We start from the raw sequence: 24,034 nt of genomic DNA on the forward strand, positions 1-24,034 counted from the left end.
ACCAGAAATCAGGTCAGAAGTCTCAGGACCAGAGCTCCTCTCTGGGGGCAGGTCAAAGCAGAGGGCTGCCCCCAGACCCAGGCAGCCTGGCAAGCTCCAGCAGACTGCTCCCTCCACACGGAGGAAGGAGGGCTGAAAACTGGAGGAGGTAACCTGAAACCTCGCCTCTGGGGAGTCAGAGGTGCATAGGGATGTACCTTTTCTCCCACACTTAACTGAGTTTTCTTAACACTTCTAATAATTTTTCAGGGTATTTTCTTAGGTTTAGGACAGTAGATCTCAATCACATTAAAAATCATCTTCGGGGAGTTGGGGGAGGGGGAATTGGATGAAGGTGGTCAAAATGTGCAAACTTCCAGTTATAAGATTAAGTACTAGGGATGTAATGTACAACGTGATGACTATAGTTAGCACTGCTCTATGGTATATATAAAAGTTATTAAAAGAGTAAACCCTAAGAAGGATTTCCATCACAAGGAAAAAAAAATTGTTTTCTTTTGTTTCTGCATCTGTATGAGATGGTGGATGTTCACTAAACTTATTGTGGTAACCGTTTCATGATATGTATAAGTCAAATCATTATGTGGTACACCTTAAACTTGTACAGTACCGTAAGTCAATTATATCTCAATAAAACTGGGGGACAAAAACCAAAACAAACAAACAAAAAAGAACAAGAAAAAAATCATCTGGAGAACTTCAATATTTATTGATGCCTGGGTGCCGTCCAGTCTAATTAAGTCAGAATCTTTGTTGATGGGTGGACAGTATATATCTAGCTATTCAATATTTTTTGGTGCATGTACACACACACACTCACATGATGATTCTAATATAAGGCCAAAGTAAACAACTGAGTTACCTAAAAATAAAGAGAATTTGTCTCCTTTCTAATATTTATACCAGTGGTTCTCAACTGGCGGTGATTCTGCCCCCCAGGCACATTTGGCAATGTCTAGACACATTTTTGGTTGCCATGACCGGGGTTGGGGAGGAGGATGCTACTGGCATCTAGGGAGTAGAGTTCAGATGTTGCTAAACATCCTGCCCAGGGGCCCAGGACAGCCCCCTATAACAAAAAGTTATCCAAGCAAAATGTCAATAATGTTGGAGTTGAAAAACCCTGATTTCTATATTTTCTTTAAATTTCTTGTCAAATTGCATTGGCCAGAACAGCAAGAACACCATTAATTACCAATGGTGATCACTTCTGGGAAGACGGAGTAGACATACTTTCCCTTACTCCTCCTGTTAACTACAACTAAAAACCCCTAGACATTATATAAAAGAAACATTAAGAAGACTCTGAAAGACGGAGAGAAGAAGGAAGACCAGCTAAGGATCTCAGACACAGTGGTAACTTCTCTGGATTTCTTTTTTGCCTCACATACCCCAGACTAGGAGTTGAAGAAGTAGGCAATCCAGAAATGACAATGGGCACAGACCAGAAAGACCCCAAGAAAAGGCATCTCTCTATACCAAAAGGATCAAGAAAGGGGCAGTTTAGCAAGGCAGAAAACTTTTAGATAATAACCAAGTCTACTCCAGTGAAACATCATGTAAACAACTGTGCTTCCCCCACCTACACCAGAAGATGCCCAGTGGAAAGCCTAGACATCCACCCTCACCTGGGTTGTGTAGGAAGTCATCCTTGAGGGGTAGTAATGAGCTCACCCCCAACAATGGCAGTGGAGACCACTGGGGAATCCTGAACCTGTATGGCCTTCTAAGCCACACCTCCCCGCCTCATGACCCTGCTTGCTGGTGCCCATGGCCACTATTCCCGTGGCTCAGCCACTTTCTCGCATTTTGTCCTATCTGGGTTTCCAGGCCTTCCTATGGTTGCCAACAGGCCGAAAGGACAGCAGGGAATGGCACCATGGGACCTGCCGAGCCCCCTGGACGTGGTGAGGGGGAGGGAGGCGGTAATATGGCTGATTTACTGAACCTGCACTGAAATTCAAGCGTTATCTTCTTATTGACCAGGGAACTGAGTCAAAGACAGTTCTTTCCTTCCCTCCAAAACCAGCCACCTCATAAAACCAAACCCATACGTTCTCTAAGACAACTGAAGGAGAACGCCGAGATATAGTCGAAACCAGAGCTGACGCTTCATTGGGCTCTTGCTTCTGTGGTGGAGTTTGCCCTCCACCCCAAAGATTCAAATAATGTATTAGAATTCTCTGGCCAACACAGGCTGCAGCGTCCCTGGTCAGGAGGTCCCTACAGTGTTTCTGCCTCGGTTACCCCGAGAGGGGGACCAGCGGGAACATGTGGCCCTTGGGGGGTACATGGCGGGTGGGTGTATGGGCTGGCAGGGGGCAGGGCAGGCACCTGTATCTGTAGCCCCGCAGGACTCTCTGGATGCTGACTGCAGCCTTGTCCAGGGCCTGGCTCCTCTGTACCGCCAGCAGGGTTTCCTGGTTTTCCTGGGATGGGAGAGATCTCATCATGCAGCTGCCCTGCCTCACCCCTACTCGCCCACCTGCAGCCAGAAGTCAGGGTGTCTCAGACTCTTCCCACACGGCTCCTAGGAGGGCGGGCAGGGGACGGGGCCCTCATGCTGCCACCGATGTCGCTCAGAGAAGAGAACCGCAGCTACATCCCCAGCCCCAATCCAAGAACTTCCCATTTTAGTTCTTTCTTCTTGTTAATTCGATCTGGGAAATTTCACTTCTGCTCTGGAGAACCCAAGAGGGGGGCAAAACATTTCCCCAAAGCTGTATTTTATTTCCCAAAATTCATGTGCAACGCTCATTCAGCTGTAATACAGATGCATGCTTGTTTCCATATAAACATGAATTCCAGCCTTTGCATAGAATTCAGAGTGTTGAGGTCATGAGCCGTATTCATCCCTGAGCGGTGACTTTCCCTGGCCCACCTCCCTGCTCCCCCTGGATCCCGGGCCCGGAAGGAAGGGACTGTCTTTGCAGAGTAGAGCGCAGCACAGCCCTTTGGTAAGTGATGAGCAGAGGCTAGGGGCTTGGTGGCCCTTCCTGCCCCCATCAGTCTTGCACCAAGCAAGCACTGGGTCTCTTCGTGTGCCTGGGTGGGCCCTGGGGACACAGAGATGGACTAGACCCCCGACTGTGGCCTCAGGGAGCAGCCAGGGAGGGGGAGGGATGGAGGGGCGGGCACTCACCTCTCCTCCTTGGCCATCCATCCACGCTGACCCCCCTCTCCATACCGCACCCTCCTGGGCAGCGGCCCTGGGACTCTCCAGACCTCTTCCCTCTGCCAGTCTCACCTCCCCAGTGGGGTCTGAAGCCCCTCTGCTTCTTCCTTCCTGTCAAGCCCCAGAGTCCCAGCACAGGCAGACCTGACTAACGCATGGACAGACGGACAGACCCACTGGAGAGCTGGGGCTGGGAGGACAGACAAGGACGTTTGGGCAGGCTCTACGGGGGAGGAGGAGAGAGTGGAGGCCTCAGGAAGGGCAGTGGGGACGAGGTGGGGTGCGGGGCCGGCTGGCAGAGCCCTGATTCTAGCCCTGATCTTCTCTTTCTCCCCCTGCTGACCTGCCCAAGGCGTGTGAGGCTAGGAGACACAGAGGTTCTCTCCCTGTGGCTCTCTGACCCAGTTCGCAATCTTGGAGGGCCCGAAGGCCAGCCTCAAGGGCGGGAGGCTGCCTCTGTGTGACCTTGAGCCTCCCCGTGAGTTGATGCAGAGGGAGGTGGGAGGTGGGAGATGGTGCTGCTGGTACTGGCCGGCCAAGGAGCTGTCATGGGGGGAGGGGGCACACTGCCTCCTGCCTGAAGCCCCGCCTCTCCAGGGAGGCAGGGGCGGGGCTTCCCCAGGTCTGATTGCAGACTGTGGCCCCGGGCCTGAAGGGCTGTTCTCCGGGACAGTGGGAGACCTCCCTCAGCTCCTTCTTGCTCTCCCGCGGTGGCTTGGAAGCAGTCCCTCCTTCTCCTCAGGCCTTGCCCTAAATGTCCTCCTCTGAGAAGCCCCCGGGCTTTCACGGCCGTGCTCTCCCCGTGACGCCCCCTCCCTTCCTCCCTAGCGTGGCTTTCTTGAGGGCAGGGGCCACGCACGGCGCAGGCGCCCACGGCCACCAGACCAGCCACACAGGCTTCCGGAGGCTGAGGACCAGCACGTTCAGGGTCTCACCTTCAGGAAAATTTTGGTCTTTCCCATTTTCCAGTCTTTGTCTGTGCCCAGCCTGCTTTCGGCGATGCGCAGGGTCATCTGGCGAAACTTGCCTCGAAGCTGCCGAAGAGAAACAGGACTGGCTCTGTGGAGTCACGCCGGAGCCTGCGGTTCCTCCTCGGGGGCTTCCTAGGGAGCGGGGTCCTTCTGCTCCCACAGGGGTCGCCGTCAGGGGCTCCTGGGCAGGGGCACAGGCACTGGGCACCCTGGATCAAGGGTGGGGCCCAGGGACCCAAGAGGCCACCACACCTTGCAGGGCCTGGGGCCTCAGTGTGGCCGTTGGACACAGGCAGCCCAAACTTCAGGATGGCTGAGTGTTCGGGGAAGGCTAGGAAGCAGGAAGTGTCCTGCTCCCGGGCCACTTATCATCTCTGTGACATTCTGCCACGTAAAAGAGAGTGTTTGCTTTTAACTGCGGACGCTCCTAGAAGGAACATATTCAGCCGCTAGCCTCGTCTAGAGAAGGGAAGCAGGAACGGGGGTCATTTCAAAGCTTGGAGTCCAGGGAGGGGCCCTGGGCATCAGGTGGGCAGCCCGCTTGGAACGGCGGCCGTGTGGGCGCCCAGAGGCGGCTGGGCTCTGTGGATGCGCATGCCGCCTCTCAGGGCCCGTGTGCCGGGCTGCGGGGACACACACCTCCCTGCGCACGGCGCTGGGCAGCAGGACGCGGAACCTCTGCGAGAACTCCTCGAACGAGTAGCGGATGGGGAATCCGGACTTGCGGATGTGCACCGTCTCCATCATGCCTGAGTAGCGCAGCTGCCAGATGCATAGCTCCCGGTTGAAGAGCTGCAGGCGCAGAGGAGAGGGGCTGATGGCGCGGGCCTCCCCCTTCCGGACCTCCCTGCCACCAACCCTTCGGCTGTCCACCAGATGCAGGAGAACCAGGCAAACGCTTGGTTTCATGAACGTTCTGTTTTGAAGGGAGATATTTGGTTGAAGTCGCTGCAAAGTCCTGGAAGTGTTTTCCAAGGAGCTCAACAGTCGATAACATACGAATTGGGACATCCACAAGAACACCAGATGCTTCCCGCATTTTCAGAATATGCAAAGTATGAGGAGTATCGAAGTGTTTTTGCACATATGCCACATTTAACATTTTTTGACGCGCCCCCAAGCAATGGTGCCAAAGAACACGGCTTCCTTCTGGCTTTGCCTGTGTCGGGGTGACCGGTGCCCCTGCAGTCCTTCGGGCTGGGCCTCCATCGTGCCTCTCACACTCTAGTGGAAGGAATAAGTACCTTTCCTACTTTGAGTCAGAAAATATTCTAAACTTAGTCTGTCCCTCCTCCAGAGATGGGTATTTGGAGAGGAGCTTGGCCACGATGCTTTGCACAGGGGTATGGGGTCTCAGCCATGGCCCCAAGACTGCATGCCTGGGACCCTCGAGAGCCCCCCTCCACCTCCAACCAGGAGTGTCTGGGGACTAGGGGCAAGCCCTCCAATCTGGCAAGCCCACCAGCACCTGGAAACACGGAGGGCCACAGAGGCAACTGCCTGTGGCATCTAGGGCCGCACAGTAGTTAGTTCTGGGCAACTCCTTAGCTCCCATGTATTATTTCCGGAGGGCCTGTGCTTTTCCTTTAATCTTTACAACAGCCCTACCTGGTGGTACTTAGCTCCAACTTAGAGACCAGCTGCCTGAGGCTCAGGGCCATGCTCCTGAGTGGCTGAGCCAGGGTTCCTACCTTGAGCCTTCCTGGCCCCTCAGCCTGGGTTCCCCTACACCCGCACAGCAGCTACCAACCCCCAGAAATGTCTCAGCCAGGGGCAGCCACAAGACCTGAGAATGATCCTCAGGCCCCCACCTGTGGGCGTGGGTAGAGGACCTCTGGGAGCACAGTTACTCTCTAACATCTGTGCATTGTGCCTTTAAGGAAGACACACTTTGGATCTCCTGGGCCAGCCTGATTTTATACTTTTCAAAAAGGCACTTCATTTAATGTAATATTATTTCTTTTCTTAAGTTTTTTTTTTTTAATCATGTTATCTCCTCTCAGATGGCATCTCCGAGTTTCTGGAATCCTGTATTTGCAGCCTCTGGGTGGGATTCCCAAGCCCACGTGTCAGGGGCTGGGCAGGCAGCAGGCTCCCACCCCGCCCCACACATAAGCAGATAAAGCCGCCTTCCAAGGGCTGCATGGCCTCAGGTCTCGGTGACCAGCAGTTGGTGTCAGTCTCTAAAATCACAGTACTGGTTGCTGCCCCTTATGGAGTGTGGTTTACGTATGCAGATGTGGCAAAAACGTCATGTGCAATCCTTGCTGCCCCCTGCAGGTAGGCAGGTCCTGAATTTAAGGAAGAGAAAACTGAGGCTCAGAGAAGCAACACACCTGGCCAATGGCAGGTGAATGGCAGGGCTGAGACAGTTGAGGTCCGGGTGATCCAAAGCCCTGAAGGTCACAGACCTTCAAGTGGCCTAGACTGGTCACCTTGCCTCAGTACCCACATCTGTAAAATGGGGGCAGATAGCTCTAAAGCTGCCCAGACACTCGTGCGGGGAGTGACATGACCCCAGATGCCACCAGACTCATCCAGTAGAGGCCTTCTCCCTCCCCGCATTACCAGTGGCTTCTTGAACTCATTGGGTTTGATGCAGCGGATGAAGTAGGGCTGGCGGTTGGTCAGGATTTTCATCAGCTGGTCCAGGGACTGCTTGAACTGGCCCGCCAAGGTGGAGGGCCGCTTGCTGGAGTCTGCAGGCTGCAGGCAAAAGCACAGGGCACAAGTGGGGGGCTGGGGAGCTTGGCCTGGGGCACAGCTGACCCATGGCACAGTGAGGGCTTCTGCCGAGGTCCCGCAGGTGGGCAGGGCTACATTCATCCAATCGCTCATTCATTCATCTAGCACAGGTTCCCCAAGTGCCTACGTGTGCAGGTGCCCAGCTAGACACTGGGGACCCAGAGCCAAGTAAGACAGGGCAAGCCTCCTGTCTAGGGGTGGGGCCCCCAAGTGGGGCGCACAAGATGATGCACCAGGGTGAGGAGCGAATGTTTTACCTCACCATTCTACACTTCCAGTTTTTGTATCGGTTTTATATGCTTTTTTGAATGTTTTATACTGTACATTGTAAGCGTTATAGTAAATGTATACAGTTTTAAAATACATGTATTAAAATGATGGATGCAAGAGAAAACAAGAGCCTAAGCCCCGGGCCAAGAGTAGTGTGTGTTTCTGTGCAATGCTGGCCTTGGACAATGCTCCTTGATCACACCTTTCCAAGGTCGAATGTTCTCGAGTGTGTACTGCCCAATTGCGTCAGTCTGGAGACACGAGCTCACCATTTGACACCTCTGAAAGCAGGATGCGATCACTGGCGGGCCTAATGACAATGGGTAGCATTTTCCTGTTGTCCTGGCTTATAAAATAATGTGCATTTCCCTCCACTGTCATTCTGTTCCCTGAAACCTGTGGGACATGCTCTGGTGTCCCCACAGGGCCAGGAGTAGGCTGTGCTCCGGCCTCAGCTGTGACGTCCAGGCTGGCTCTGTGAATGCAGAGGGTCTGGCCCAGCTCCGCCTGGTTCCAGACCTGGGCAATTCCTGCACAGCCTCACAGCTCCTTGGTGTCCCCCTGGGCTGGCTCTGCACGTGGCTGTGCTGCGGGCCCTGGGCGCTAAAGCCTCAGGAGTAGAGGTGGGGATTGGGATGATGAGAGGCCAAGGGCACCTCAGTGTGGCCAGAGCTGACTGTGCAGCATGCGGGGGAGAGGACAGGGGGTGTCCTCTGCTGCACCCACAGTTCCTGAGCCCCTGAGCCGGCCTCACCTCCCTGCCTGGGCATGGGGGAGCTCCTCGCCAGGTGACTCACAGGGGTTTTCTGGAACAGTCACTGTTAAGGGGTGAAGGCATGGCTGCTGGGGGTGTGCAGACCCGCACCCTGCTGGGGCGTCCTAGGCTGCTCTGAGGAGCACCTGGGGCTCTCTGCTGCCCACCTCCCTGGCCAGGAGCCTCAGTGCTGCTGCCACCACACCACACACACACACACACAGACACACACCACACACACCACACACACACCACATACCACACACACACACCACATACCACACACACACACCACATACCACACACACACATACACCACATACAACACACACACCACACACACACACCACATACCACACACACACACCACATACCACACACACACCACACACACACCACACACACACAGACACCACATAGTACACACACATCAGATACCACATACCACACACACACACCACACACACACACCACACACCACACACACACCACACACACACACCACATACCACACACACATACCACATACCACATACCACACATACACCACATACCACACACACCACACACACACACCACATACCACACACACACAGACACACACCACACACACCATACATACACACCACACACACACACCACACACCACATACCCCCCCCACACACACACCACATACCACACACACACCACACACGCTACACACCACATACCACACACACACACCACATACCACACACACACACATACACCACACACGCTACACACCACATACCACACACACACACCACATACCACACACACACACCACATACCACATACCACACACACACCACACACACACACACCACACACCACACATACCACACATACCACACGCACACACACAACACACGTGCACCAGATACCACACACACACACACCACACACACAGCAGATACCACACACACACCACATACCACTTACCACACACACACCACACCCCACACACCCCACACATATACCACACACACACACACCACACACCACATACCACACACACACACACACCACATACCACACACACACACACACACCAGATACCACACACACACCACATACCACACACACACACCACATACCACATATCACACACACATGCCACATACCACACACACACCACACATACCACACACACCACATACCACACGCACACACACATACCACACACGTGCACCAGATACCACACACACACACACCACACACACAGCAGATACCACACACACACCACATACCACTTACCACACACACACCACACCCCACACACCCCACACATATACCACACACACACACACACCACACACCACATACCACACACACACACACACACCACATACCACACACACACCACATACCACACACACACACCACATACCACATATCACACACACATGCCACATACCACACACACACGCCACATACCACACACACACCACACACACTCACACACACCACACACCACACATACCATACACACCACATACCACACGCACACACACATACCACACACGTGCACCAGATACCACACACACACACTACACACACAGCAGATACTACACACACACCACATACCACTTACCACACACACACACACACACACACACACCCCACACACCACACACCCCACACATATACCACACACACACACACAACACACCACATACCACACACACACACCATATACCACACACACACACCACATACCACACACACACGCACCACATGACACACACCACACAAAACACACACAGAGACAGATATAGAAAGAAACAAGAGAAGCCAAAGCAGGTGGGCCGTCTAGAGTCCACTGCTCACTGGGAAGCAGGTGGAGTCCCGATCCCCCGACCCCGCCCGCCCGCTGCCCCTGAAGCCCCTCTCCCCGTTTTCAGTCACCTCTGCCCCCCGCCTGAGGATTCCCGACCCGAGAACCCAGGCCCCCGGCTGGGCAGGGCCACCAAGCCCACCTTGAAGAGCTGGCTGCCTGCCGTCACCTGAACGATGGTCCCTCGGCCCCGCTTGTGCTCCGAGGACTGCAGCCCGAATATCTCCCGCAGGAACTCGTTCCGGGAGGAGTGGACCAGGGCGAGGATGTCCGTGCTCAGCACGTCCCGATTCTTCTCCAGGAAGCCTGCAGGGTGTTGTAGTTTCTTATGTCAGGGTTGAAAGTAAGCTCACCACACGAGATGAATTGTGCAGAAACACAACAGTAGAGGGCTGCTGCTCTCTCAGGCAATACAGCGCCGTCTTGTCCTGCTGTGGTGACTTTTATTTAAGCTTTACCTATGTTTACATCTTAAGACTTGTTTTCTCAACATTCCAGAAATACCGAAGCAGCCAGATATGCTTTTACTGATTATACAATAAACGGTGGGCTTTCTTAAGAACGTGCCCTGCTTCGTCCTCGAACGCAAAAGCAACGCAAGGACATTTCCTTGTGTTCCCATTATTCTGATTGTACTGAGGACATTTCATGGATCAGCGCCCAAAGCACTCAGGACTGCTTGCAGTTCTGGCTTTTTCGCACGCACCCAGCTTGCCGGGGGGACTCATGGGGCACGTCTCCTTCCATGTCCTCAGTTATTTCTCTACACGGGGAAGCAGAGTCCCCCACCCAGCTCGGGCGCGGTGCGACAGGAGTCCCGCAGGCCACCCCTCCAGGCCTGCCTCCATCACCGGGGACCGGCGCCGGGCGGTGTCACGGCCACAGCCACATCCCACGGCCGGCACTAGCCCCCATCCCCACTGCCGCCCCCATCCAAGCCGCCACCAGTCCTTCCGCCTGATTAGCCTGCCCGCCCCCTGCCCCTCCCTGCCTGCCTGGCCCCTCTGCCCCCAGGGACCTTCCTGAGAGGGCACATCGCCCGTCACCCCTCTTACCTTTCCTCTGCTCCTCTGCTGCCAGTGACTGCCTTCTCCCTCCTCTCTCCCCTGGGGCCTGCACCCCACCCCAGGGAGACCTCATCTCTCCCCCAGGCCCTGTGTCCCCCCCCCAGGGGGTTTCATCTCTTCCAGGGGGGCCTGCAGCCTCCACGAGCTCCCTGGGGCCCTCTACCCTCCCGTCCCACTCAGGCCAACTCTGGTTTGTGCTTCAGGCCAGCTCAACCGTCATCTACTCCAGGAGGCTCTCCTGTGCCACAAGTGGGACGAGGGGCCCTCCTTGGGGCTCCCTTCCGCCCTGTCACCTGGCTCAGGGGTGGCCTGAGGACTTCCCATCTGCTCCACCAGCCACAGCTCCCCGGGTGGACCACGGGCAAGACCGAGTCCATGCCCCTCAACATCCCAGCAATCCCAGCCACCGCTGTCACTGCCACATACACCCAGGAACCCACTAGCAGCACAGCAGACGGAGTGTCCGTTCCATGTGCAGTTTAGACCTCCCCGAGGGCAGTGCCTGCAGGCTCTCATCAGGGCTCTGAATTTCTGGGGACCCTGGGCAAGTATGATCGAGGCAACTGCGTGTTTACATAAAGGAGCCAAAAGAAGAAGAGAAGGAAAAGGAGAAAGTACAGAAACCTCCCCACCCCTCACAATCCCTGAAAATCTGGCAACCTGGCCACGTCCAGGCAGCTTGCAGTCTGGAGAGGAAGACCTGGGCACTCCCACCTGGAGGCCCACCCTTCCCAGCTGGCCGGTCTGTGCAGGAACGGCCACTTCAAAACGCCCCTGCGGAAGCAGCGTGGGGACAGAAGCTGCTTTGCTCTTCCTGGAAGCCCAAAACGGGGAAACGAAAGAAATTAAACACCATTTGGCTTCCTGGCTTCAAGGATGGGGCGGGGGGAACTTACTGGTTATGAGGTCCTGAGACATATTTCCCTCTTCATCATAAGTTTAAACTGCACTGGTCTTGGAAATGAATGTGTGCCCATAGGCATTGTGTGCACATGCGTGTGAGCATATGTGTGTGCTTGGACAGAGTAGGTTTAAGAACGAAGCATGTCTGTCACTCACTAAGGAGACCCTGAGGGCCTGGGAACCCCAGGGCCCCTCTACCAGCCCTGCTCTGGGGCCTTGGAAGGACTTTCTAGGGCCAGAGGGCCCTCCAGCCTAAGGACTGAGCCTCCAGAAATCAGGGAGGGCAATGTATGGGCTGAGCTGTTTGCCCCCAAAATCCATATGTTGAAGCCCTAACCTCCAGTACCTCAGAATGTGACTATATGTGGAGAGAAGGGCCTTTAAAGAGATAATTAAGATAAAATGAGGCTGTTAGAGTGGGCCCTAATCCAGTCTAACTGGTGTCGTATAAGAAGAGGAGATAAGGGACTTCCCTGGTGGCACAGTGGTTAAGAATCCGCCTGCCAATGCAGGGGACACGGGTTCAAGCCCTGGGCTGGGAAGATCCCAAATGCGGCAGAGCAACTAAGCCCTTGTGCCACAACTACTGAGCCTGTGCGCCACAACTACTGAAGACTGTGCGTGGAGAGCCCGTGCTTCACAACGAGAAGCCACGGCAATGAGAAGCCCGCGCGCCGCAACGAAGAGCAGTTCCTGCTCGCTGCAACTAGAGAAAGTCTGCATGCAGCAACGAAGACCCCACACAGCCAAAAATAAAAATAAATAAATTTATTAAAAAAAAAAAAAGAAGAAGAAGAGATTAGGACCCAGAGACAATAAAGATGCCAGAAGAGAGACATCAGAAGGAACCAGTCCTGCCGACATCTTTGTCTTGGACAAAGGCAAAACCATGCCTGACCTTATCTCAGCATATACACTTTCACTACCAAGAGGGTGAAAAGATATCCCACAGAATAGGAGAAAATATTTGCACACATACGGACACATGCTACAACGTGGAAGAACCATGAAAACATTATGACAAGTGAAAGAAGCCAGTCACAAAGGCCACATGGTGTATGATTCTGTTTATGTGAAACGTCCAAAACAGGCAAGTCCATAGAGACAGAAATCAGTGGTTGCCTAGGACTGGGGTGAAATGAGGAATGACCGCTAATGGGAGTTTCTTCTGGGGTGATGGAAAAGTTAAAAAATTGTGGCAACAGCTGCATAATTCTGTGAATATACTAAAAACCATTGAGTTGTAGACTTCAAATGGCTGAATTCTACGGTATGTGAATTCTCTCTCAATAGAACTATTACCCACAAAACAAAACACAAACAAACATGCCTGGTCCATTCCATTCCCTCTGTCCCATTGCTGGTTCTGCAAAATGACCTAGTCCCCTCAGCCTTCTTTCCTTGGCCTCCCTGGAGTGCTCGGGATTTAGAAGAAAGGGGCTGTGGAGAGGAGCTGCACCCACCTTCTGCCTGGTAGTACACCTCGCCGGCAAAGTGGGCGATGCCAAATCGGGCATCGTGGATGTTCTTGGGCTGCAGGAAGACCTTGTTGTTGGCATGGATGTTCTTCAGTTTTTGCAGCAAGGTGATGTCTGTCCCCTGGAAGAACGAACACCCTATGGGCTGAGGTCCCAGAGTCCAGCCACTGGGAGGTCAGCTGGCACAGTCCCAGGTCTCAGGGGCTCCCTCAAGGGGGCAACACGACTGAATGACCGAGGGCCTTTCTACAGACAGCAAACGGATGCCCAGGTGGCGGCAGCTTGTTGCGGTGAGCGAGGACAGAGGCGGGAGTAGAGACTGGGTCGGGCGATCCTCACTGCCAGCTTCCCGCTCTACCCTTCCCTACAACTGCCCAGGGACCAGAGCTTCTCCCTTCTGTAGATCACAGCTCTTCCTGACTACCTTTGAGAATCCATCTCCCCAAGGACAGGCAGAGTCCCCCAAAGTGAGAATGAAAGTGTTTCCTTGTCCTGAACGCTCTGCAGCCCTTGACCTACAAGGCTGAACAAGCCCCCTCCTGGGGTGTGTTCTTGAATCTAAATAATGCATTCTGGGGAGTGGGAGTGAGGGTAGAGTCAGGTGCCTCCCTGCAGGAGGCAGGCCTTGAAGGAGAGGAAGGCTGGAAGGCTGGGGCTTGTCTGCTGGCTCCCGGCAGAGGTTCCAGCAGCCCTGGAGTTTCCCACGTGTGGGGTCTCCACCCGGGGGGCGGCGGGCCCAGGGGCGCACCTGTGGGAAGCGGCTCTCTTCGTCCAGGAGGGAGATGATGTTCAAGGGCTTGAGGGCCAGCAGGTCCAGCGTGGGCAGGTTGTCGTTGTAGTGGATGTAGTCCCAGGGGATGCACTCGGTGCGGTACTCTTCCTGCTCCATGGTGAACACGTGCTGCACGAAGAGCTGCTGCAGGTGCTCGTTAGCCAGGTTGATGCAGAGCTGCTCGAAGCTGTGGGGACAGGGCCACCCCGGGCGGGAAAGGGTTGGCTCGATCGCTGCTGCAGCCGGCCACTGGCACACAGCTGCATATCCCCAAACACATGCACACGCTGACACACAGCCTCCCTCTTCTTCTACCTCCGCCTCCATCACCTCCTCCACCCCACAGCAAACAGACTCAGAGAAATGAGGGGGCCCCTGCCTTTGTCTCCCTCCGGTCCCCTGTGGTCCTCTGCCAGGCCTGCCTATCCTGACACGGAGACAATCCCTGGGGGACCAAGTGTCCTGTAGCCACCCGAGCAGCCTTGGGCAGTGGCTTTGGTATTAAGATGAGCTTCTGGATGGGCTCCTTTGCATCAACCAGACACACTCCCTACCCCCACCCCAATCCTCCCAACCTGTTCTCCCTCCCAGGTTCCCCACCTTGGGAAATGGGTCCGCCACTTACCGCCCCTAGCTCAGGTCAGAAACCAGCCCGTCATGCCTGACACCCCTCTCTCCCTCCTCCCCGGTTCCAGTCAGTTGCCAAAGTCTGGTCCACGCTTCCTCCAACACAGACCTGTTTACTTCTTTTCACCGCCACTGCTGCTACCTTAATCCAGGCCACCCTTCTTCCTCCCCTGGAGCACAGCGACAGCATCCTCATGGCTCTCCCTGCCTCCAGCCTCACCCCCCCAGTCACCCTCCACAGCCACCAGAGGGAGCACATCTGATCCCGCTCTCCCCCTGCTTCGAATCCTCGTGGACCTGGGCGCCCACTGTTGGGATCCAGACAGACAGTGACACAGGAGAAAGCCTGCCCGTCTCTGCCAGGGAGCGGCTGAGGGGCACCCTGGACACCTCACAGTGCTGGGAAGGCACCTGGCCCCTCCTTACCTCCGAGTCTTCTTCACACGTGTGAGCCCCTCCCCTCCTTCCTCTGACCTGCTTGGTCTGCTCACCCTCTGGGTCTCACTTAGGCATTTCTTTTTCAGGATGGGTTGCCCGTTTACGCAAAGCCGCATGGTACCCGGGACTCGTTGTTCAAGGTCTGTTAACCCAAGAGAGTTAACACACTGCCTGCTGAGTGTGGACTAAGAATGCTGCCTGTCATATCAGTAAACAAAGGGTGTCACAGCTACGAGCCCTGAGGGAACTCAGGATGGAGACAAGGAATGACTACCATTTAGCAGTCATCAGACTGCAGCCACCCGCAACGATGCACCCGGAGGAGACTCAGGATGGGAAAGCACAGGATGCTGGCCCCAGAGAGCTGAGGTGCGTATCAAAGGAATGATTTCAATGAGCCCGGACTCTTGCATCTTCCCATACATAGAAAAGCACTAAATGCCTTAACTTGGGATGTCCGATTTTCTTTAATTAACGCTAATCTTTTGATGTTCCAACTACCTGCCTTTTGTTGCAAAACTTTTATATGCCTTGGGACCCCCCTCACCTCCTCGGAGCAGTTTTCTCAGAGTTATTTGAGACGCTGTCTCCTGGGCTTCAAGTCCTAAGAATGTCCACTGAATAAAACATGACTCTCAACTTTGAGGTTGTGCACTTTTTTTCAGTCGACAAGAGTGCTCGGTGGACCCCGGTCGGGCCAGTGACTGGGTGCTGCGAGTGACATGGCCCTGCTCCTCCACGTGGTCCCCGGACTGCAGCCCTGTCGCAAACCCAGCTCGTGGCCCAGATCCCCTACAACCAACTACTCATCCACCTCCACAGGGTCCAAAAGTGTGCTTCCTCTGCTCAACGGCCCCTCTCAGGGCCAGAAACCAATGATCAGAATCACTTTTTAGTTTACTTAGAGTTTGCATCGCATTGGGCTGAGTTCTGCCAGCCCTACCCCATCCCACCTGCCTGCAGAGAGCTGGTCCTGGGAGGCTGTCACCCCCGTGTGCTTGCACTCGGAATGGCTTGTATCTTGACAATCCTGGCCAAGTTGTTAGGGAAACCACTGACCGAAACTGCCCGCCCTGGCCAGGCCCGATAGTAACCACTTGCATGAGTTATCTTAAACAGGAGGTCCTGGTAAGGAATGTGGAACTAACAAGCTACCACCAACCGGAAGAATTCGGGAAAGGTCAAAAGAGACAGGAGACGCCAGTCCATATGTCCTACCAACCTCCCAGAATCCTTCTCGCTGGAATCCATCTTGGCTGAGCGATGTGTGCGCCACCAGGAAGGACCCTGAGTCACAGTGATTGGCCAGAGACAACCCGGAAACTAACCCCAACACCATAAAACCTGAGACTGCGAGCCATGTGGCAAAGCAGCTCTCCTGGGTTCCCTTAGCCTCCTGCTCTCCACCCGGGCACCTCTTCCCAATAAAGTCTCTTTCTTTGTCAGCACATGTGTCTCCTTGGACAATTCATTTCCAAGTGTTAGACAAGGGCCCACTCTTGGGCCCTGGAAGCGGTCCCCCTTCCTGCAACAAAGGGACCTTCTCAGACTTCAGCTGGAGTTAGGGCCTCAGGCAGGGGCATGCCAAGGTCAGGACAGCCCCTTGGCTCCTCTAATAGTGCCCAGAGGCCTCCACTTGGAACTGAAACCAAGCAGGACCCCGAGGGACCCTCCTGGGTACAAAAGCCCCCCTGCGTCCCCCGTTTCTTGTTTGTAGAGAAAGGCTTTAGTCTCCTAGGCCACCCCTGAGTTCCAAAGAGCAGACTCAAGCAGTTACTAATTAGGGAAGTGAGGAAATGCAGTCAAGAAACAATAATGCAATGATAAAACAGAGTCCTAGTTCTTCCTCAAGGGGTACACATAACAATCTGACGCATCTCTTTGAGTTCTTCTACGGAAACTAAGACCCCTGCCCAGGTGGAGGATGGTGACTACACGCTGACCACAAGTATGTAGACCCCAGACTGGTTGGAACCAGAAGGTTGATGATTAAGCTACCTGAAACTTCACCCCATTACCTCACCACCAACCAATCAGAAGAAAGTCCACAAGCTGACCACATACCCTGTGATCCTCACCCCTAAAGTTGCCTTTAAAAAACTTTCCCTGAAAGTCATCAAGGAGTTTGTGTTTTGAGCATGAGCTGCCCGTTCTCCTTGCCTGACCCTGCAATAAACGCTGTGTTTTCCTTCACTATAGCCCAGTGTCAGTAGATTGGCTTTGCTGCACACTGGGTGAGCAGACCTGAATTCAGTTCGGTAAGAGGACCAACTCTAGGCTCCATCCAGCCCATCCCTTTAAATGAACCAGGCTCACCTGGGTAAGCTAGGTCACGCATGTAGGACGCTTCCTGCTTGCTTGTTCCCAGTCCTCATTTCCTCGTCCTCCAGCCCCCAGATAATGCCCCAGAGCAACACCTGTCCTCATCTGGCCCCACTGCCTGGCTCCCCTCACCACCCCTCTCTACCCCCACCCCCAGCCTTCATCACAGTCTCAGCTGGGAATTACTTCTCTGAACTGCCTCCTGCCTCCAGATCTTCAGCCTCCAGACTGGGACACTGGATCAGAAGTGTCCTGCCTCACCTTACCCCTGCCAAACTGAAGAGTTGGCGATGGGCCACAAACCCCATTACCTAGTATGATATCCCACCTAGATGCAGTTGCATCAGTGTTATTGATTTCCATTTTCACCCTAACCACATGTGATGATTCACTCTAGTTCATGAGGAGAGTGGATGGCTCAAGAGGGGTGATGAATGCTGAGGTGCTTTTAGCCTGACTCTCAGGGATGCTTTTAGTTATGTGGCTTTTTCTAGACATGTTGTGGATGCCAGGGGATGCGCATGGACCACCTCACTGAGGAAAGCCATAGTCTTGCTGAGGGACTCACCCTGGTGTCTGTGAGCGGAGGTGAGAGGTCCTGCTCCTAGCCCAGAGGGGGAGGAGTGGCTACCCTCCAGCTGGCTCAGAGAAGAGCTAAGCTTATCTTCCATTTTCCAAAAGCAGGTGCACTGATCTCCATACCTATTTTTCTGGAAATTTTCAAAACCAAATATGTCCAGGAGGCCGATGGTCCTTCGCACATTTTTGGGGTCCTGGGCAGGTGGGGTGAAAATTGCAGTGTTGATTTTCTTGAGAATCCACAGGAAGAGGTGCCCATAGATGCCCTGTGGAGACATGGGGTAGAGCCCACAGGCTATGATGTACAAGAGGAAGGCTGCCCCTTTCCAGTTCACCTGGAAAGGCTGCAGGCACACTGGATCTCATGGACCTACTCAAGGAGATCATCCCTACTTTAAGGTAAGAAACAACCCTAGAGAGACTAGGCAGCCCACAGTCACCAGGCAGGTGACCGGCAGAGTTGGGACTTGCCCAGCTATCTCCGCCCTTTCCTGCTGTCCACCCACAAGGCAAGGAGCCATGCTCAACAGATTGACATGTGGGCTCCTTTTCCCGCAGCTCTGCACCTTGACGAAGGCATCCCTCCGGTCTGCAGCCTGGGAGATGTTCAGGGGCCTGGTGACAAACTCCCCACGGATGATGATGGAGTGTTTGATCAGACAGTCTCGGAGTTCCTGGTCCTTCACCTGGAAGGCGGGTGGGGGCTGGCATCACAGCTGACTGAGCAGGGCCTGGTGCCAACATCTTGTCTCATGACCAAATACCCTATGCCCAAGGCCTGAGGGTAGGAGATGCCTGTGACTAGGGCCAGAGTCGGGATGCTGGGCAGGGCCCGGTCCAGGGACAGTCTGAGCACTGGGGTATCAGTGTTGGGGAAGGATGCACAAGCTGGGTGGGCCCCGAGCATGCTGGCTGCTTGGTTGACCAGTCTTGTGCTGGTCTCCTGCGGCTGGGCCCACCATTGGGTGGACCCTGGGAAACAGTGGGAAGGAAGGGCTCTGAGGCCCGGCCATTGACATCTGGATACGCCCCAGCTGACGCCACTCCTGCCTGGAGGCTGAAGACCCAAGGGAGCAAGACGAGTCTGGATGGAGTCCCTCCCACCATGCGGGGAAGACTGAACAGCAAAAATGGAAGGTTTCTGAGAACCCTGAACCACATGAAGAACATTAGGAGCAAAACGTGCCCACCTAATGTGATTGCTTCCCCCACCCCTTCTGATTCTAGTAATTTTCCACTGGACCTGCCAGCCGGGTGTGATGTGGAGGACATTACAATTCCCCATCGCTCATTCTCCAAGTCAACGCTCTATTTGGCCTCCTTAATAACCTGTAGGGTGAACGGTCTGAGCACATTCCGCTGGCCCAGAATAGCACAACTCATGGAGAAGCCCCGGGGACCAGGACACGGGGCAGGGACCTTTTGATGTAAGGACATCAGATTGTGTGAGTGGGGAGAGCCTGGGGTCTGGGTGGGGTGGAAAGTTGAGTAAAGGCCACAGAAGAGCAGGAGGGTCAGGGAAAAGGGAAGAAACACACATTCAAGTCAAACTGATCATTTCCGGGACTTGGTTAATGGTTAGCTCCACAGGCCCACCCTGATTCCCACCCCCAGGGCCTGCAACGCTCCACCAGGGAGCTCAGGGGGTGAGCGGAGAGCCTGGAAGAGGGGTAGGAGGAAGGAACTAGAGCCTGGGAAGGGCTGTCAGCCCAGACCCCCGGGGCTCCTCACGAAAATGGAAGCTGGTGGACATAACAGCCCAGTCACCTCCAGTAACTTCATCACGGTGGGAAAGGCGGGCGTCTCCATCACATCAGAGGAGTCCAGGTTCTCGAAGACCGTAGCTGCAGAGAGAAGCAATGACCCTGAGAGGCAAATTGGCCTGAAGTGATGGGACAGAGGCCTCAGGAAGGCAGCCCCAGATCCACACTTAGAGACAACCGTCCCCAGGAGGGAAGCACTGCCTCTCCCAGTACCCCCTCTGAGAGCCGAGGCCTCCCTGGGGACCTATCAACACCTTAGCTGTAACTACTGTTAACAGGGTATGTCCCCCTCTGCTGAGATCGGGACCCTGACGCAAAGCGGAGTTTGAAGTTATTGGAGGGAGAAGGTGCTGGTGGGGCATGTGGGGTCTATTGAGGGAGAAAATCAGCCATCAGTCCCCTTCCATCCACTCTGCTGTCCATAGAAACCTAGGCGTGTTCATTCGTTTGGTCAAGCAAGCACGGAGCTGAGAGGAGGAGTGGTTGGAAGCCGGGCCCAGCTCTGTTGCAAGTCTCCTGACCCACCTCCTAGTTCAAGTCCCCCCCTTTGGGTCCCTCCACCTTAGGGCTGCTGAGCTGGGGGGAGGAAGGAATGCTGTTTCTGTATTTTTTTTCTTTTTTAAACTTTAAAAAACTGTAAAATAAAGCATACAGATTTTTTAAAATGCATAAAATCCAAGGGCATGTTATAACGGATAATTATTAAGTCAACATTGTGTAACGACCACTGAAGCCAAAACCCAGAGCCTCGCTAACACCCGGAGCCTCCTACATCCTTTCCTGCTCAGACCGGTTCCTCCACAAGAGGCAGTATTCTCCTGACCTCCATGGAAACCAGTTCCCTATTTTCTGTTTATCTTTTTACTACCTACATATGAATCCCTAAACAGCATTTAATTTTACCTGTTTACCTGTGTGTCATCTAACTACCTGCATTCCTTTGTAGCATTTAATTTTACCTGTTTTTAAATTTTGTGTAAGTGTGATCTATAATTGTCTGTATTCTTTCACTTGGCTTCATTTCTTTAATACCACATTTGATTCTCTTCCATGACCTGAAGCCCCCTGCTTGTCAGCACCCATGTCTGGTTCATTACATGGTCACCTAGCTACAACTTGCCTGGAGTAGATTTCCTCATATCCTGTGAGACAGTGGTTCAAGTTCATGTTTTCTATATGAATACCCAATCGCTCTAGAATAGTTTATTGAAAAGTCCATCTTTTCCTCACTGCTCTATGAATTGGTGTTTTTCATTAGATCTAAAGCCAGCCACAATCTCTTCAAATGTTGTGTATGACCCATCCTTCTCTTTTCCTTTAGAACTCGAATCAAATGTATACTACATCTTCTCACTGTATCTTCTAGATCTCCTACCCTCTCTTTTATATTTTCCATCTTTTTATCTCTCCATGCTGTACACACAGTTTCTTCTGACATTTCCTCCTTTTTCACATTATAAAACTGGCCGTTAGGGACTTCCCTGGTGGTGCAGTGGTTAAGAATCCACCTGCCAATGCAGGGGACACAGGTTCGAGCCCTGGTCTGGGAAAATCCCACATGCTGTGGAGCAACTAAGCCCGTGCGCCACAACTACTGAGCCCACGTGCCACAACTACTGAAGCCTGCATGCCTAGAGCCTGTGCTGTGCAACAAGAGAAGACACCGCAGTGAGAAGCCCGTGTACCACAATGAAGACCCAATGCAGCCAAAAATAAATAAATAAATAATTTAAAAAATATATATTAAAAAAACCTGGCCGTTAAACTCATCCATTGAGTTCATTTTGGTTTTTTTTGGTTTTTTTTTTTTTTTTACTTTAGAATTTCTATGTGGTTCCTTTTAAAATCTGTAATGTCACTTTTTTATAGTTTCCAGTTCCCTGTCTAAATTTTCAAGCTTGGTTTTTTCTTTTCTTGAACAAAGCAAGCATAGCTGCTTCGTGGTCTGTGCTCAGTAATTCCACTCTCTGAAATCTACGTGGCTCTGTTTCTATTGTCTATCATATCTGCTGATTCTCGCTCATGGTATCTCATTTCCTTGTTCTTGTTTATTTTGGGAGGCACGCTGGATGTTGTGTTTGAAACTGTTTAAAGGAATAATTTGGGATCTAGGTTGATGCTATTTTCTTCCACAGAGGCTTGTCAGCAACTCTGTCACTCAGGCGCTTGGAGGCACTAGCAAGCCAGGACACCTTAATCCGCAGACCAACTGGACGCCTACAAACTGGTCTGTAAGTTCACGCAGGGCTTTGCTTACTCTGGTTCACCCTTTGGGTTCCCAGCCAAAAGCGGGGGGTGACTGATCAGAGTCTTCACCTTTGGAGGGCCCTAAGCTTTGGCATCTTCCCCCTAACCCCACAAGGCCTCCAAAATCATAGCTAAAATTTTCAATGTACTTCTCCAAGATGCCGTGACTTTGGTGGGTCCTTTGGGTGAGGACCTGCAGGGATTTTTTCCTCCTCTGTCCCAGTCTCCCCATTCTTCCTCCCCAGGGGGTGTACTCTGGGTGGAAACAGCATTACCCATGAACTCCACATTCCCCAGGTGGAGAATGGCGGCCAGCAGCTTGCTGAGGTCCCAGTTCTCGGAGTCGGAGAACATGAGGATCTTCATGGCCGAGCGGACGTGGGCATAGTCCTTGGCGTCATTGAGCCCCTCACAGGAGGTACAGTTCCCCTGCAAGATCGGGCCCATCAGGTTTCTGAGGCCACCCCACACCCTACCTCTTCCACTGTAGGGCCAGCAGGGCAGGGGTGCATCAGGGATTCAGCCAAAGGGCCCTGGTAAGTGATACTGCACTGGCTCTGGGTGGATCCCAAGGGGCCACCTGGAGGCCCAAGCTCAAAAAATACACAGAAGGGCTTCCCTGGTGGCGCAGTGGTTAGGAATCCACCTGCCAATGCAGGGGGACATGGGTTCGCGCCCTGCTCGGGGAAGATCCCACGTGCCGCAGAGCAGCTAAGCCCGGGTGCCACAACTACCGAGCTTGCAAGCCACAACTACTGAAGCCCGCGCGCCTAGAGCCTGTGCTCTGCAACAAGAGAAGCCACCACAATGAGAAGCCCGCGCACCGCAATGAAGAGTAGCCCCCGCTCGCCACAACTAGAGAAAGCCCGCGCGCAGCAACAAAGACCCAACACAGCCCAAAATAAATAAATACATAAACATTTTTAAAAAAGAAAAAGAAAATACACAGAGGCGGAACGGTGGTGACACAGACGCAGCGTGCTATGGTAGCCTGACAGTTGTGTGGCCACGGCCAAGTCATTAGGCTTCTCTGAGCCTCTATTTGTCAGCCATCCATGGTAAAGCCTGCCTCACCCTCTGGTGGTGGGGGGGGCCGGAACATCACGGGTTCGTTCCTTTAACAAACACCTTCCAAGGCTCACTGTGTGCCAGCCCCTGGGCTATTTGTTGGGAATTCAGAAATGGAGAGACCAGGCCCTGCCCTGGGTGCTGCTGCACCCAGGAGGGGAGGCACAAAGTGAATGGCGGGGTCATAGGCTGTTACAGGCGCTGAGACCAAAGGGGCTGGACCGGCCTCCTGGGAGCTGGGGAAAGGCTTCCTGGAGGAGGCATCTGAGCGGTCCCTCAGGCTGAGCTGCACAGCAGCACAGGGGAGAAACGGCCAGAGCTGGGCAGTGAGGTGGGAGGCACGGGTGGAAACTGCAAGGAGCCTGGCGTCGCTGTTGAGGGGGAGAGGTTGGTGGATGGTGGGATCTGGAGGGACTTGGAAACCTTGCCAAGGAGACACAAGGAGCCCCTGAAGAGCTGTAATGAGAGACGTGGTCTGTCAGATTTGCTCTGTGGGAGGTCTCGGGCTGGATGATAGATTGGGGTCAAGTCTGGAGGCAGGGGGGGACCCAGGAGGAAGCTAGCACCATGGTCTAGGCAAGAGATGATGAAGGCCTCCAGGCAGAGACCCAGGAGAGAGGGCTTAGGCAGGACACAGGGTCAAGACGTGGGTTTCATTCATTCCCTCAGCAGCAAGGTGAGCCTGATGGCTGCTTGTGCTACACTGTTCGTGCATGGGGACGCGGCGAGCAAGGCCCCTGCTCTCCTGGAGCTCAAGTTCTAGCAGCACCTACGAGGACGGTGAGTGGAATGAAACGAGGGTTTCAGAGCCTTCTGTCCACAGGGCCCAAAGAAAGTTGAGGCTTGTGGGGCGGGACCATGGGTTCAGTAGGAAACAAGGAAGCACACGGACAAGGGTAAGCCTCTGATGGCCGTAAAGTGGATGCCAAACACAGGAAGGCTGGAGTGGAGAGTGGAAAAGGGGAGTCCTCAGTCCCTGCCCAGGGGCCCGACCAC

At 53.8% G+C, this 24,034-nt stretch overlaps 1 protein-coding gene across 1 annotated transcript in view; it reads right to left on the reverse strand.

The window, feature by feature from the left end:
* The window catches only part of MYO7B (myosin VIIB), a gene marked incomplete at both ends in the record, with an annotated part of 75,834 nt that overhangs the window by 31,810 nt on the left and 19,990 nt on the right, over positions 1-24,034 (reverse strand). Inside the window, 11 exons of the mRNA XM_082841077.1 lie at positions 2,335-2,429; positions 4,111-4,209; positions 4,786-4,938; positions 6,715-6,852; positions 9,917-10,080; positions 13,208-13,343; positions 13,971-14,181; positions 18,084-18,226; positions 18,527-18,646; positions 19,728-19,804; positions 22,246-22,399. Coding sequence (XP_082697203.1) covers positions 2,335-2,429; positions 4,111-4,209; positions 4,786-4,938; positions 6,715-6,852; positions 9,917-10,080; positions 13,208-13,343; positions 13,971-14,181; positions 18,084-18,226; positions 18,527-18,646; positions 19,728-19,804; positions 22,246-22,399 — 1,490 coding nt within the window. The remainder of the gene's footprint in view (positions 1-2,334; positions 2,430-4,110; positions 4,210-4,785; positions 4,939-6,714; positions 6,853-9,916; positions 10,081-13,207; positions 13,344-13,970; positions 14,182-18,083; positions 18,227-18,526; positions 18,647-19,727; positions 19,805-22,245; positions 22,400-24,034) is intronic.

Source organism: Leucopleurus acutus (assembly GCF_964270905.1).
Source record: "Leucopleurus acutus genome assembly, chromosome: 6".
Taxonomy (NCBI): Eukaryota; Metazoa; Chordata; class Mammalia; order Artiodactyla; family Delphinidae; genus Leucopleurus; species Leucopleurus acutus.